Source organism: Zalophus californianus, chromosome 3 (genome assembly GCF_009762305.2).
Source record: "Zalophus californianus isolate mZalCal1 chromosome 3, mZalCal1.pri.v2, whole genome shotgun sequence".
In the NCBI taxonomy this organism is placed as follows: Eukaryota; Metazoa; Chordata; class Mammalia; order Carnivora; family Otariidae; genus Zalophus; species Zalophus californianus.
The window spans coordinates 107,490,742-107,507,530 of NC_045597.1; the positions used below are offsets into that span (position 1 = coordinate 107,490,742).

At 33.5% G+C, this 16,789-nt stretch overlaps 1 protein-coding gene across 1 annotated transcript in view; it reads right to left on the reverse strand.

Moving 5' to 3' along the window:
* LRP1B (LDL receptor related protein 1B) overlaps positions 1-16,789 on the reverse strand; it is a 1,883,216-nt gene that overhangs the window by 664,140 nt on the left and 1,202,287 nt on the right. The window contains 1 exon segment of the mRNA XM_035726875.1: positions 5,756-5,956. Within this exon segment, the coding sequence (XP_035582768.1) occupies positions 5,756-5,956 (201 nt within the window).

Below are 16,789 nucleotides of genomic sequence, written 5' to 3' on the forward strand. Positions count from 1 at the left end.
CCCTATATATTGGTTATTATGATTAATTCAATGAGGCCACGAAAGCATTGTAAATAATATACGTATACAGAAAAAAACTGACTTGGTATTTGAACTGATATAATGAGCAACTAGTATTTATTACATGGATAATATGATTAGTTTATAAAGAAAGAAACCTTTTCTTTCATAGCCTTATAATTTACAGTTGATTTACATATATTTGTTTCTGATTGTATTTTATTATGAAACTATAAGGTCCATGAGGGTATACAAAATATCTCTTCTGTTTAGCAGTGTATATCCAATAGCTAGCACAGTGCCTAGCATAGAATAAACAGTTAACAATATTTGTTGAATAAAAAAAAATGTCCAAGAACACAGAGTTACCCCCAAATGGAGCCACTACTTCTCCAGTAGGGAAAATTTCATTAATTTTTTTTTTTAAGATTTATTTGAGAGAGAGAGAATGAGAGAGATAGAGAGCACGAGAGGGAAGAGGATCAGAGGGGGAAGCAGACTCCCCACCGAGCAGGGAGCCCAATGTGGGACTCGATCCCGGGACTCCAGGATCATGACCTGAGCCGAAGGCAGTCGCTTAACCAACTGAGCCACCCAGATGCCCCGGTTGGGAAAATTTCAAGATGACATACTTATGCCATTGATGAAAACAGCGGATAACTGTTTTTTCAACCACAGTATTACCCATCCCTATCTATTCCTAGATGCATAGGAATAAGGCTAAAAGAAGCTTTGCCTTCCTTTGCCTTAAAGATATTTTTAAGTCGTTTTCAAAGCCTGTTTAATTAGGTGTTTTTCGAGTCATGCTAAAAGACAATGTTGTTCAATGATTGACAAATTGCAGTAATATTTACTTATATGCCTCAAATATTTCCTGTATTCTATGAAAATTTATCTAGTTCAAAAATTGAGCTTAAGTATAACACTTTAAAAATATTTTCTATATTTTTTAAAGTTCTATATGGGTCAACTTTTCTTCATACTATTTGTTACCAGAAAGGAAGTTACAATAATAAGAAAAGAAAAATGATTATATTAACTATTTTCTCTAAGAATTCAAGTTTGGTATTATTTTAGAAGAAAAAAATAGATTCATTTAGCTCTTCCAAATATGTTTGTTCACCCCTATCATAATCATTTCAAAACAATAGTTATTTTAAAGTATTTGCCCCATTTCAGTTCAACTGACATTCTTTTTCAAGAGAATTACTATAAAGAAATATCATCATACCCAGCAGGTGAAAAAAAATGTTGCAGTTCTTTTAGCTTATTTCAAATATTATTGTTCTCACAGTACTAAAGTGTCTCTTGCTGACACTATCGGTGGGAATGAAAGTCATAGATTTTTCAAAAAATAAAATTTACATTGATATCTAAAATTGAATGTATAAATGTAATGCCAGTATTTGCATGGCTAGTCCTTTGTTAATTTCTCCTTAACCCTAAAAATGTCATTATATCCTGCAATTTTTTTTAAATTTTACTTATTTATTTGAGAGAGAGAGAGAGCACAAGCAGGGGGAGTGGCGGGCAGAGGGAAAGGGAGAAGCAGGTTCCCAGTGGTGCAGGGAGCCCGATGCAGGATTCGATCACAGGACCCTGGGATCATGACCTTAGCTGAAGGCAGATGCTTAACTGACTGAGCCACCCAAGTGCCCCAATCCTGCAAATTTCTTTTAAATTTTTTATTACCTAACAAAGAAATTCTCATTGATCAAGCTCTAGTCAGGTTCCTCAGAGACTTCTCTTCAACTAGTCCTCAATATTGGCTTATAAAAATTGCAGACCCATACCCTTAGTATAAATAATTTCAATCTTCACCCCCTTCCCCAATCATACTCCTCTCACCACCCAAAAAGAGATTCCAACAAATACTAGCATAGTTTCTAACTGCTTAGGACAGCCTTCCTATTACAACTCCAGCCCTGTTTAAAGTGGTTGCTTGAGAAAGCTCTATGCTGGTAGGAGAATTTACTGTTTGTTCCAGCCAAAACCTGGTGATAGACAGACAGGCCCTGGAACCCCATCTTAGAACAGTTAGAAAGCTTGCAATTATAAATCTTTTCTCTGCACCTTGAAGATGTAAATCTCTACCACTCAGAACTGTCTTCTCAAGGACTTGAGAAATATCTTTTTGAAACACAAACATTCAAGAAGATAACTCTCTCACTCTTGCTCACAGCCCTGTGGGTGCTTTGTTTTGACTTGTACCACTGTCTCAAGTCAAAGATATGAGAAATTTGTTTCTTCTCTGGGATAAGCACCAATTAACAAACCCAGATTGCTCAGTCACATGGACCAACCCCCTTACCACGCCTTGGTGCCTTTCCTTTAGCATACTTCAGGCTTCAAAATGTTTCTAGTCTTTTGTTTCAATGAATTTGATTTCAGTTCACATGAAATATTCTTCTCTATTGCAATAATTAATACTGAATAAAATCAAACCTTACCACTTCAACTGGAGTCCAGCTTTGCTTATCTTTGATATATACTTATAGCAAGGTTTAACAGTTAACTCTATTCTTGAATGATTCAAGATTTTTCTCATTTGTTTCTTAAACAATACCCATTTCTTAAAGTATATCCATTTCCCCTTGAAGTCATTTGAAAATCCCCCTCAGAAAATAATCCCTTCACTAGGATTAAGAGACTTATTTCATTCAGGGCTCCTTTTCTGATTTTTCTTTGTTTTGGTTTTGATTTTGCTTTATAGATCAGATTTATCTGGAGAAAACAAAATAAGAAACTCTTCACTACCCAAAGGGTATGATTTTTCCATGTCAGGACATATCCCAAGTATTAAGTCCACAGATGACAAATCATTTTCATACAAGATATTTTTATACAAATCTTACATGTATTGAGGAACAGGACATGAATCAATCCCTGTTTCCTTTTTAACAGGGGATGGTACAGGAGGGAGCATTAAAAAAAATAAAACAGCTTTTTTGAACAATCGGTTAAGCGACTGCCGTCGGCTCAGGTCATGATCCTGGAGTCCCGGGATCGAGTGCCGCATCGGGCTCCCCACTCAGCGGGGAGTCTGCTTCTCCCTCCAACCCTCCACCCTCTCATGTGCTCTCGCTCTCTCTCTCTCTCATTGTCACTCTCTCAAATAAATAAATAAAAATCTTAAAAAAAAAAGAACACAACTATTTGGAAGGAGTAGACATGAAGAGGCAAAACCCACATTTTTATCATATACAGCAAATGGTTTTAAAAAAAACAAACAAAAACTCTTTCGACTTTGGGAATCTCTCTCTAAAAAGCATTTCCTACTTACTAGCCAACCCATGTCAATTATTTAAAGTTAATTCACTTGCTGTATCTTTTATGTCCACTGGGTAAATGATTCATTATGCCCACTGCTGCAGCACTCATAAACCAATACCCCTGCCTAGCTGGACAGGATCTGACCTATGACTGATGGGCAAGGACCTTGAAAATAAGAGACCAAAACCAAAACAAACAAAAATATTTCCAAGGACCTTGAAAATAAGAGACCTCTACAGGTACCAATATTGCCTATAAGGATGCCATCTACTGAACTACAGTACAAAGGTACACACAAAAGCAAATAAGAAAAGGAGAACCATAGAAGGTAATTCAATCCTTTGACCAGTATTTGTTTTTGATTTTCATTTCCCTATCTTTTCTTCAACTTCACCTCACGAAGGGGACAGTATAGGACTTCAATATGCCACAGTTCTGTAAGCAGGACAGAATTGTCTTTTAGTCTTCTCTGGCATGACCACACCTAGCTTTATTATAAACTCTTTCACACCTGTAATTCTTTGAAATGTTTGAGCAAGTTTCCTAAGCTGATGAAAACAGTGGCTTGATAGTTAAAAAGCGATTTTCAGTCTTGAGGTAAACAAATAAATAAATTCAGAAGAAATCCCCTTTGCTCTTTATTTTACTAATTCAGAGAGCAGAGGATAGGAAAATAAAACTGTGTTTTCATAACATTATTTTCATTTTTCTTAATGATTGCATTTTGTCTTCCTTGCTTTCATTTAACCTGAAGGTTGAGAAAAGGTAGAAAAGCACTAATTTCTTGCAATACCTGTAGTACATCTGGCATTATTACCATGATTTCCTGATCAATATTATCATTTCCATTTTTGTGATGAGGACTCTGACATTTCAAGAAATTAAGTTACCTGCCTAGGTGATTTAACTGAAGTAATTGAAGAACAGAGTTTAAACTTGTCAAAATCTCGATTTTTTATATATTTACACATTTTCAATTTTAAGAGTATTGATAGTCTCCTTCTTTCAGAATTGCTCTTACAACCTTCATGAGCAATCATCACATATTGTAATGCAAGAGATATTTCCATCCACCAGTCTACTCCAGAAGGGAGAATAAGCTGGGAGAAAAAGAAGTAAATACAGAGAAACTAAGTATGTTACTTTGTATTTGTTGTTTAATTTTAGGATTTTTGGGGGAGTGGGGGTTGAATCTTTTTGTTTAAATTTTAGCATCACAGGGGCACCTGAGTGGCTCAGTCATTTAAGCATCTGACTCTTGATTTCGGCTAAGGGTCATGAGATCCAGCCCTGCGTCGGGCTCTGTGCTGACAGGGGAGTCTGTTTGAGATTTTCTCTTTGCTTCTCCTTCTGCCCTTCCCCCTGTTCTCTCTCTCTCTCTCTTTCTCACTCTCTCTAAAAACAAATAAGTCTTTAGGAATAAATAAATAATAAATAAATAAGTAAATAAATTTTAGCATCACTGAATGAAGACTGTTGCAGTTACTGTTTCAAGGTTATTTTATAGAATCACAGACTCTTTGGAAGAAAGGACATTTATTACATAAATTTAAAATATAATAACAGTTTTTTTTAATCACTCAGTATTCTATTAGTGCTCAATTCAGATCAAAATATGATAACTTTAGGCTTAAATGTAGTTGTCTTTTCTATTTTCAATTAGGTAGCTTCATCATTTCCTAAAGTCATTTTCTCAGTCCCTTGTCACCTCATTATTGTTCTTATCATTCTGTAAACCCTTCCTCATTACTCTATTGATGTCACCTTCAGTATTATCTAGAAAACATATTTTGAAAATCTCCTTGCTAAATGCCTGATCTCCCCACAGAGAAAGAAATGTAATTTTCTTTATATGTTCTGGTTGGCATAAAAAGACAACTAGTCAAAAGTGATTTCAAAGCTCAAACGCTACCAGACTGAAATCATCATTTTAACTAAACACAGCATGCCAAAGAAAGCTACTGTAAGAGGACTAAAAACTTCAGAGAAAATTATATAAACCTGAATAATATTCAGTTGGTTTTATTATTCAATCTCTTCCTTCCCTTTCCTCTTTTTAAAAAAATACTTCTATTGTAATGATTGGAAGGTATGATAAAATCCACTGGATGGTAGTAAACTCCATCCCATAGGTCCAGAATAAGAAGGTTCTCTTGTTTTGAATGACTCACTGAAGAAAAAATAATCAGTTTAATTGTGGAAACAGCATTAAGCATCCAGAGATCTAAATGATGAGTGCAATTATACAGTTAAGTCAGTTGGCTATAGTCCAGCCTTTTTTGCTTTGTTTTCAGAAAATTCGGATCACCTTTTAAAAACTTTTAATAAGCTTACAGTCCCTGAAAAATGGAGATAGGGTTCAATGCTAAACATTACATTTAAAGAAAATAAATGGAAGGAACGCATGTTACTCTAAGTATCAGCAAGGGGACTAAACGTCTCTAGTCTCCAGAGAGAAGCAAATCAGTGAAACATGCAATACCACAGAGATCGCCTTCATCAGACCCATCTGGACAGTCCCTTCTCCCATTGCAGAGTTTCTCCGGCTGCAGGCAGGCTGAAGTGTCATTAGCACAAGGGTACTTGGGTGGTCCACATAAAAAACTGTCACAGTCATCTTCATCTGACTGATCTTCACAATCGATATCTCCATCACATACCCATGCTTTGTTGATGCATCTCCCTTAAGGAAACAGAAACATCATCCATTTGATTGTTGTAATTAAGTCACTGTCATAATGGATAGTCACTACCATCTTCAGTCAGAGGCAGAACTATGTGCTATTAGCAAGAAATCTATTTGCTGATAGTCTGACAGTTTATTTTCATGACCATATTTGAGTAGCTCTCACCCTCCTTGTTAAAGTGATCTTAGAGTTAAAGCCTTAATATTTTCCTCGGTTTCAAGTTATTGTCTGTGGACTAATTGAAAGTTTCATTATGATACCTTTAAAACAAACTTCAAACAAACATTTGTATATAAGTCCCTTTTAGAGACCTAAATTCAGGTAAATGTTATCAGTGTCTTTTGCAGCCCTAAATTTAAGAAAAACAATTTATTTCACAGGAGAAAATGTCCTTCTGTTTACATTTATAACCCCAAGACCTCAACTCTTCCTCACACCTAGACATGTATATTCCCCTTCATAAAAGAATATAAAATGTTATTAAACATCTTGGTAGCGAAGGGATACACAGACAGAAGTTATGGAAATATGTTTTTCTTTATTGCCTTTGAAAGGGAAAAAATGATTATTTAGCCAGCAGTTTTAAAAAGTAATAATGTGAAATGCAGAGAAAGCAATGGCCATTGTCTTCGTCAATCTTTTTTGCACTCGAAATTATTCCTCCTTTCCAGAATGGTTACATTTTTTCTTCTAATTAATTATCTTTCTGGATTATGCAATGTTAATGTGTAATGTGAATAAAAAATGGACTTGAAGATAAATACTGTTATTGGCTGACTGTATACACAACTCATAAAAGGAGTAGGGCAAATGAAAGGGAAAAGAAAAATACTAGATTGTATATGTCATAGAGTCTTTATATATTCAGATGTCTATGTCAACCTTAAAGGTTACTAAATTTTAAAATAATTAAAATATTGGTGAGGGACACCTGGGTGGCTCAGTTGGTTAAGTGTCTGCCTTCGGCTCACGTCATGATCCTAGGGTGCTGGGATCAAGTCCCGCATCGGGCTCCCTGCTCAGCGGGAAGCCTGCTTCTCCCTCTGCCTGCCACTCCCCCTGCTTATGCTCTCCCTCTCTCTCTTTCTGCAGATAAATGAATAAAATCTTTAAAAAAAATAAAAATAAATAAAATATTGATGAAAGGATGTTTCATTTGCAGAAATACATAATTTTCCATACTATTAAGTCAAATAAGAAAAAAAAGCAGAAATGATCAGTTCCATAGTTAATATATATGCATTTCATAATCAACATTAATTATTGATGAAAACACTCTTAAAATAAGAAATGATGGATACTTCACTGATCAATTTGATATAAATAGAAAAACATTATAAATTTTTGCTTTACATCATAAATAAAATTAACAGTGTTATTATATTATTCTGGAGATACTATCTAATATAATTAGATAACAGAAATAAATGAGGTATAAAATTAGAAAAGTATCATTACCTGCAAGTTAATATAATCATATAATCATAAAATCAATAAAAACTAATAAAGAAGCATAAGAAACTAAGAATTCAAAAAATAGATAGCTAGTTTCAAAAATTACACAGAAATCTGTAGGTTTTATATCTCAACCAACTATAGTAGAAGATGGATTTAAAAATCTACCATAAAACAAAGTATTTAGGTTAAACTACACAAGAACTGTATAGAATTTATATGAAGAAAATTTAAAAGTCTACAAACAAACCCAAAAGAAGTCTTGGATAAAGATACAGTTTGGTCTTAGAGAAGATTTAGAGCTGTAAAATATTTTCCCTCAAATTAATCCCAATAAAATAGTAACAATATTATTACAATCCTATAAGCTTATCCTAAATTTAAGAAAATAAAAATGCAAATAACATTTGAAGTCTTCAAAAAAAGAGAAGAAAGTTGATGAGTAAGAACTGTAAATGCCAACTATTTAGAAGTATTTTAAAGTACCAGTAGTCAAAATATTTTTTAAAGAATATCAATCAACACATCAACAATTGAATAGAATATTAGCCCGGTGATGGGTATTAAGGAGGGCACATACTGCATGGAGCACTGGGTGTTATACGAAAACAATGAATCATGGAACACAACATCAAAAACTAATGATGTACTGTATGGTGACTAACATAACATAATAAAATTAAATTAAATTAAAAAAAAGAATACAGTTATCAAATACCCCAAAATTGGCTGTTCAAAATATTAAAGATAATGGAATTATAAAATTGGTGATGTTAGGAACACTGCTTAGACATCTGGAGGGAAAAAAAAAAAGCTGACTCTTGATCCTTACACTAAAATATATTCTAAGTGGATCAAAGAAGTAATCATTTTAAAATAATAATAATTGCACACACATTCTAGAATAAAATAGATATGAAAACCAAACAACAAAAACTTGAAATGTTCATTACACACAAATCCAGAAAACATAAAGGACAAATTTATAAGCTTAATTTCATAAATACTTTTAATTCCACATTGTAACAATATAGTCTATCTATAAATTCAACACAAAATTGGTGAACGAGAAAAAAATTTATTATTTTTGAAAAAGGGGCTTTTTTTCTTTAAAATATAGAAGGCTCTTACAAATAAATAAAATAAAGATCAATAAACCAATACAATTGCAAAATTCACAATGAATCAATAATGACTTACAAATGTACGATGATCAAAAATATCTTTTGATGAAAAACTAAGCTAAAACAGCAATTTGATACCATTTTTTTCCTCTATCAGATTGGTTCAATCTATCAGATTGGTTTAGATTAAAAAATTGGATAATACAAGGATAGATTTGACAAAGTTGTGTGCAACATCCCCAATGTTGAGGGGGCTACATAATTGGAATAATCTGTCTAGAGCAATGTTATGAAATCTAGCAAATAAAAAATGCATCAATTCTTCATTGGAGTAATTCTAATTTTAGTTTTTTCTCATTAACAGGTTTGCCCAAATGCACACAGATGCTATACAAAGACGTGTTGCTTCTTCGTATATATTAGCAAAAGACTGATAACAGTTTATATCATTATTGCAAGACTGGTGACATCAATTACAATGCATCCATGCATTGAAATTATACACTTGAGTGAGAAAGAATGAGATAATGCCGCATAAGGTAATATAACACAATCTCCAAAACATATCAATAAAAAAGGCACAAAGCCCAGTATATAGTAGGTTTTCGTATATGTTAGAAGATATTTATGTGATTACCAATATCTAGAACAATAATTCCATACACATATCAATATAGGTATATGGACAGGTTTGTCTCTGCATGAATTCTTTCTGGGAGGCTACGTAAGAAATAGCTAACAATGATTGCCTCTGCTGAGGAAGACTTGAAGTGCTGGAAAACTAGAGTAGGAAAGGAAAATTTTTCACTGAATCCATTTGTGCTATTTATTTTCCTTCTACCATATTTCTGCATGACTTCCCCCCCAAATATCTCATTTTTAAAATGATGGTGATATGTATACACATGTGCCATAAAGTGTGATAGTTTCTACAGATGCATGATGAAAATTCTATGTTGAAGTGACTCTGACTTACACTTCCCTGGGAACTTTAGGAAATATAAGGAAGTCCTAACACCCATTCCCTGTCACCAAAGAGTTTATAATCTAGTTAACAAGACAAAGTCAATGCATAACATATAGTTTTAGTCTAAATTATGGCATTTTGCGCTTAAGTAATAAATTGTAGGGAGTCATCTGCAAGTATAATAGAATGACAGGAGAATTCAAGAGTAATAGAGTACTTTCTATTTTTGTTTGGTAAATCAAGATGTGATTTCCTTTCCTTCTTCCTTCCTTCCTTCCTTCTTCCTTCCTTCCTTCCTTCCTTCCTTCCTTCCTTCCTTCCTTCCTTCCTTCTTTCCTTCCTTCCTTCCTTCTTTCTTTCTTTTTTTCAGATATCACTAATTTACCATGACATGCTTAGTTGCTGATTCCAGATTAATCTTAGTATTGTTTCAACAAACCTGTCCATAAACCACTATCAAGCTTTTAGATTCCGAAGAGCAGTAAAACCTATTTTCTATCCCTGACGTAAATGCTGCCTGGAAAATGTAAAGGAAAATCGTTCAAATGAGTAGTGATTGTAACTCAGACTACGTTTCCAGAGATATGAATAAACATCTTAGATAAAATTTACAAGTTTAAATAGCTCTCTCCTCTCTGATTTTCAGGGGATGTTTGAAATGTATTTGCTTCCCCTTTCTTATTTGTTTGGTTTTAATTCTTGCAAAAATGTGGATTAAAAGGGCATACCAGGTATAAGTTTAAATTTCTAATTCATGACAATTAATTGGGGAAAACCTAAAAGCAAATGATCATAGTAAGTAGGGCTAAAGAGTGTTGATTTTTACTTGATTCATATTAAGACAAATCCTTACATAGCCAAGTCATTGGATGTAATATTTTGAAAGAATAAATATTACAAATTTCCTTGTTTAATCTCCCTCTTCTATATATAAGAAACTTGAGACTTAGGGCAAATTTGTATTACAAAAATGAAATGAAGATTAATAATATTAAACTGTGTTATGGAAAATATAAAATATCCAATATCTAAAAAAACAAAATTTTAAAAATAATTTTTAAATGTTCACATTTAAGTTCAAATAACCAAGTCAATTACTTTGTCTTTACTAATTACACTTTAAAACTACATGCTGAAAATAGGTGTTTATTATCAAGTTAAGTTTTTACATAATCTTTTCTATTTATATATAGAGAGATATAGATTATATATAAATATAATCAATTTATAATGATGTTTTCTATTGATAACTATATGTGCCAGAATATTATGGAAACTGCAGTTTTGCCCTTTAAGCAAAGAGAATAGGAATGACCAAGTAACAAAACAGCAACAAACAGAAATAATAATCAGTATGTTGGTATCATCATAGTGAAATCACACATATATGCAAACATAAACACACACACACACACATATACACACTCAGGACATTATAAGAACTATTTTTATTTGTGTTACCTTGAAATATATAGTTTAGGATAAAAGTCAGTACAAAGTCAACAGCTACAGGGAAACTAAGAGTTTCTGGAATCATTAGAAATTGTACTGCTTTACCAAAATAAATTTATATGATTAATTCTAGAGTTACTCTTTCTCTGTTAAATTATTTTGGCCTTTTTAAAAAATAGATTTATCATTTTGTAAACGCTTGACTCATTTTTATCTTAATAAAAGACATCATATGTTATAACAGGATAATTTTGGTTCTGGGATGTGATTGGCAGTTAATATTAAGAATATGAGTATGGGTGTGTTTGGGTGGCTCAGTTGGTTGGGTATCCAACTCTTGATTGACTCAGGTCATGATCTCAGGTCCTGGGATTGAGCCCTGTGTCAGGCTTTGTGCTCAGCAGGGAGTCTGCTTGAGGATTTCTTTCCCTCTCTCCCTCCCCCACTTGCACTCTCTCTCTTTCTCGAGTAAATAAATAAATCTTAAAAAAAAAAGAATATGGGTATGAAAAGAAGTGAATCTTTGAGAAAATCCAAATGGGTTTACTCAATATAAGCATAATGTCTTTTTATTTTTATTTTTACTTATTTATTTAATTTTAAAGATTTTTATTTATTTATTTGAGGAGAGAGAGTGAGAGAGAGAGAGCACGAGAGGGAAGAGGGTCAGAGGGAGAAGCAAGACTCCCTGCCAAGCAGGGAGCCCAATGCGGGACTCGATCCTGGGACTCCAGGATCATGACCTGAGCTGAAGGCAGTCGCTTAACCACCTGAGCCACCCAGGCTCCCCAAGCATAATGTCTTTTTAAATTTCAATCTTTTAAAAAAAGTTTACGCTACTGAACTTTAACACTACATACATATTATTTCTCTAACAATGTTGGCTTCAATTCAACTCAGCAATTATTTATTGAGTATAATGTGTTTGCCTAGCTACTGAAAAATATAGAAAGATGGGAAAGACAAATTTCTGACCTTGTGGAGCAATAAGTCTAGTAGTGACAAATGTTCCACACTGAACATATATATATATATATATATATATATATATATATATATATATAAAGAATAAGATAAAAGCCATGTAACAATCACAGAGTGCCATGGAATTTCAAAATGGTATAAAATATAAATGACTGGAAGGTTGAGAACAAGATTTACTGAGATGTTATCGGAAAGGGGTCTTGAAGGGTGCCAGTGAATATTACATCTGGAAATAGAAAAAAAATCATATAGGTAGCTGACTAAAGTATACAGTCTTAATATATGCTTTGCAAAACAAAAGGCAAGTAAAGCAGAAAAAGAGATAATTTAATAGCATGCTGATTACTCTTACTACTCAATAGGAATGTGTCAGGGCATTGATGGTTGAAGTAAATCAACTCTAATTTTGTCTTCCCTCCATTTCTGAGTGAATTCACTATAAAATTCCATTTTGCATTTTTATTCCTTATTTTATGCTAAACAGTATTTTCTTAATAGCATAGCTATATGTGCAAATTTTCATCAGAACTATATACACAGAAACATGTATATTGAGTTTAATGGATGATTTTCAATGGCCATTTTGAACACATGGGGTTTTAGTGTTATTTGCTGAATCTAATCCATACATAACATGCAACTCCTATGTAAAGTCATAAAGTCAGGAAAGGGTGGGATTTGCCCCAGAAGCAATAATAAGGCAGTGTGAAGTCACAGTTCATGAAATGTTGAATGCTAATTCATGAGGTGTCTCTTAATCTTAAACAATAGAGAACCATTGAAAGATTTTGAGAAACTATGTGCTACGGTTGCAGTTTATGAGGTAAGAGGGAGCCAAAGTTATGTGTAGAATGGATTGAAGCCAGCTATTGTCAGAGGAAAACAGTAGACCACACAGTGGTTGAAGGACAGATAATGCAGGTTTACCATATGGTGCGATATGTGAATGGAAAGAGCAAAATGGGTGATGGTAGAGAAATTGTAGACATAACATCAGTAGGATCTAAAAATGATGACAAGTTAGGATGTCAAAAGGCACTTTCTGCTTTAAATCCAAATGTTTAGGGGATTGAAGATATTTCTAACATAAATAGAGAAATGTGGAAAAATTTCTGGCTTCAGAAAAAAAGTGGGATGTGCAGCATAGCATTGGAAAAAAATGAGTTTGAAGTGTGGGGTGAATTTCAGTAGGGATTTGGGAGATGTTTACCTTGAAGTGATGATTGAAACTTTGGGAACGGAAGATATTGCTATGGATACCTTGCAGAAAGATGAGAAGGAGCAAAAGAAGTTAAGAGAAAAATCTACACAATGTCTGAAACACATGCATTCAACAAGTTTTTTTTCTTTTACCTTAAATGTAAGGGGCAGGCAAAACGAAAAGTGAAATAAAAAAAAATCTAAATGGTAAATGAATAGAGGACAATCCATATGGGAGCTCATAAGAAAAGGTTTCAAAGAGAGGACATGTATTGCAGAGAAAGGTCAAATCTTACAGAGAAAGAAATCAAAAAGCAGTATTAATAGTCAAAGTTATCATTCATCAAGCTCATATTGTGTTCTAGGCACTGACTGTATGTTCTATTTATGATGATGATGATGATATCATTATCAACATCATCATTATCTCTATTTTACAGATTAGAAAACTGAAAGAGAGGTTTGGTAATTTATCTGAACTCACATAGTTATTATCCCTGGTAACCACTGAAACAGCAATTTCCATCAAAGATATAAATAGGGTGTTAGGTTGCAAAAGGTGAAAGAATGAATAAGTGAAAGAAAGACTTCTAGATGTACTACACAAGATTATTTGATGAAGGAAAGGAGGAAAACAGAAAAAAATAATAAATTCAAAAAAATGCTTTTGAGGTTATTGGACTAGATATTTTATAGAGAGGAAGAAAAATTAATGTGGAGAAAAGAACTGAAAACATAAGCAAGAAAAGTGACTAAGGTACCATAGGAAGTAAGAGGTCATAGGATCAATATCTAAAGAAAAGCCTTTCTGGGCAAAGATACTTTCTTCTTCAGTTCAGGATTGAAGAGAACAGAGATAGCCTACAGCAAATGTTTAAAACTGCCACTGGGAGAAATCAAAAGAGAAATATATAAGTCTAATAAGCATTATAAGCAAGTACTTTATTAGCTTCACAACATATAGACAATGGAGTTCTCGCCACATTATTTTCATCAAAAATAAGTAAAACTATTCCATGGAGTTGGATATAGGCGGGGGGGGGCAGTGCTGTATTTAGAAATTCTTCATAAACAGTTCGTCATATAATTCCAACAAAATCACTATTCTACTGTAGGAAATTTTTGGTTCTAATTACTCCAGATTGCTTTTAAACAATGATTAAATTCACCATTTCACTTTGTATTTATTGATATAACAGTGGGGAAGGAAAACAAAACAATGTAATCACAGAAAAGAGTAACACTTTGCAGTTCACAGGAGCCCACAGAGGATTTTCATTACACAGAGGATCACCACAGAGCAAGCTGTTGGCTAAGCCAATGTCAGAGTTAAATCCGCATGCGTGGCAGTTGTTAGTTTTGTTACTTCTTTTGCTAAAGAGCATTTAATCCTTAACTCTTAACCTTACCCTCAGACCTGACTTGAAAATGTATGTTGCTTTTTCCAAAGGAATCTTGAATGGAAAATTATATGGGTCAGCCCCAATCTACCATCACTTTTGGAAAAACAGTCAATCATAAGAAGGGACTGTACAAGTATGACACTGTCTCCCTCTTTTTCCCTAGTCATCCATTCCCCCTATTCAGAGAAAACATTGATAACAAGTTCTTGTGAATTCTCTAGAAATATATTTTTATTATAAAATAATTTTATAAAAAAAGTGTTATATACTATGCTCCCTATTGTTTTCCTTCACTTTCCTCTCAACACTTAATCAGAAGAAATGTCCATGACCATGTATTACAGTGATTTCCAATCTTTAAAGTTGCTGCAAGGTATTCACTGTATGGATATACCATAATGTTCCCAGTTAGTGCACTATTTTGGCCTATTTAGGTTGTTTGTGACACTTAGCTATTAAAAACAATTTAGCAATGAATAGCAGTATCAAAGGTGTTCAACATCATATGTCATTAAGGAAATGTAAATTAAAACAACAATGAGATATCACCTCACACCTATTAGAATGATTAAAAACCAAAATACTGATACAACAAATGCTGATGAGGATATGGAGCAATAAGAACTCCTCATTCATTGCTGGTGGGAATGTAAAATTGTTTGGCCTCTCTGGAAGACAGTATGGCAGCTTCTTAAAAAATTAAACACATTTTTACCGTATGATGCAGCAATTGTGTTCTGTGGTATTTACTTAAATGAGTTGAAAATTTGTGTCTACATAAAAACCTTTACACAGATATTTATAGTAGATGTTTATATCATAATTGCCAAAACCTGGAAACAACCAAGATACCTTTCAGTAGATGAATGGATAAAAAAAAAAAGTGGTACATCAGACAATGGGATATTATTCATTGTTAAAAAGAAATGAGCTCTCAAGTCATGAAAGAACATGGAGGGAAATTAAATGCATATTGCTAAGTGAAAGAAGAAGCCAGTCTGAAAAGGTTACATACTAATGATTCCAACTATATCATATCTGGAAACAGCAGAAGTACAGAGACAGTAAAAACATCAGTGGTTTCCAGGGGTTGGGGATATGAATAGGCAGAGCACAGAGGATTTTTAGGGCAGCAAAACCACTCTGTATGATACTATGGTGGCACATGGCATATCATTACACATTTGTCCAAATTCATAGTTTATACAACACCAAGAGTAAATTCTAATGTAAACTACGAACTTTGGGTGATGTGTCAAAGTAGGAATGCAAATTCATCAACTGTAATAAATCATTCTGTTGTGGGATGTTGTTAGTAAAGGAAGTTTTGTGTGTGTAGGGGTAACAGGGGGTACATGGGAACTCTGTTGTTTCCTCTCACTTTTATTATGAACCTAAAACTGTTCTAAAAATTAAGTCTACTAAAAAAAAAGGCTTTCACAGAAATTTAATTGTGCAGTATATCCCATTGTCATTCAGTTCTAAATATTTAAATATATATCTATATATAGATATATATAGATAGATATTAGGGTTTCTTTATTAATCTGTTGATAAGTTTGAAGTATGATTTTAGTTTTGAAATTCATGGTCTTCTAATCTTTTTTTAAAGATTCTATTTCTTTATTTGAGGGGGGGCAGGGGGAGGGGCAGAGGAAGAGGGAGAAGTAGATTTTGCACTGAGCAGGGAGCCTGATGCGGGGCTCGATCCCAGGACCCTGGGATCATGACCTGAGCCAAAGACAGACATTTAACCAACTAAGCCACCCAGGTGCCCTGGCTTTCTAATCCTTCTGATTCTGAATTCTAATTTGACTTTTGTGTATGGAGAATGCTTTCTGTACATTGTCAATTATTTGGGGGTATAGGTAAGGGTATCTATATACTTACTGACTTAAGTTTATTGAATGCATTATTCAAATCTTTAAAAAATATAATTTAAATGAATATCTTAGTACACATCACCCCTCCGATGCATTAAGTATATTTGTAGGATAAAGTCTTAGAGGTGGAATTGTGAAAGTGTACTTACATTTTTAAACATAGATACATATTGCTAAATGGCCTTCCTTATAGTTTCATCAATATTTACTGACATCAGTGTCTGCTTCATCTACTGTCACCAACATAGGGTATTATTGGTTTTGTTAATAATCACCAATCTGATTTTGGAAAAAAAAATGCAGGGACGCCTGGGTGGCTCAGTTGGTTAAGCATCTGTCTTCAGCTCAGGTCCTGATCCCA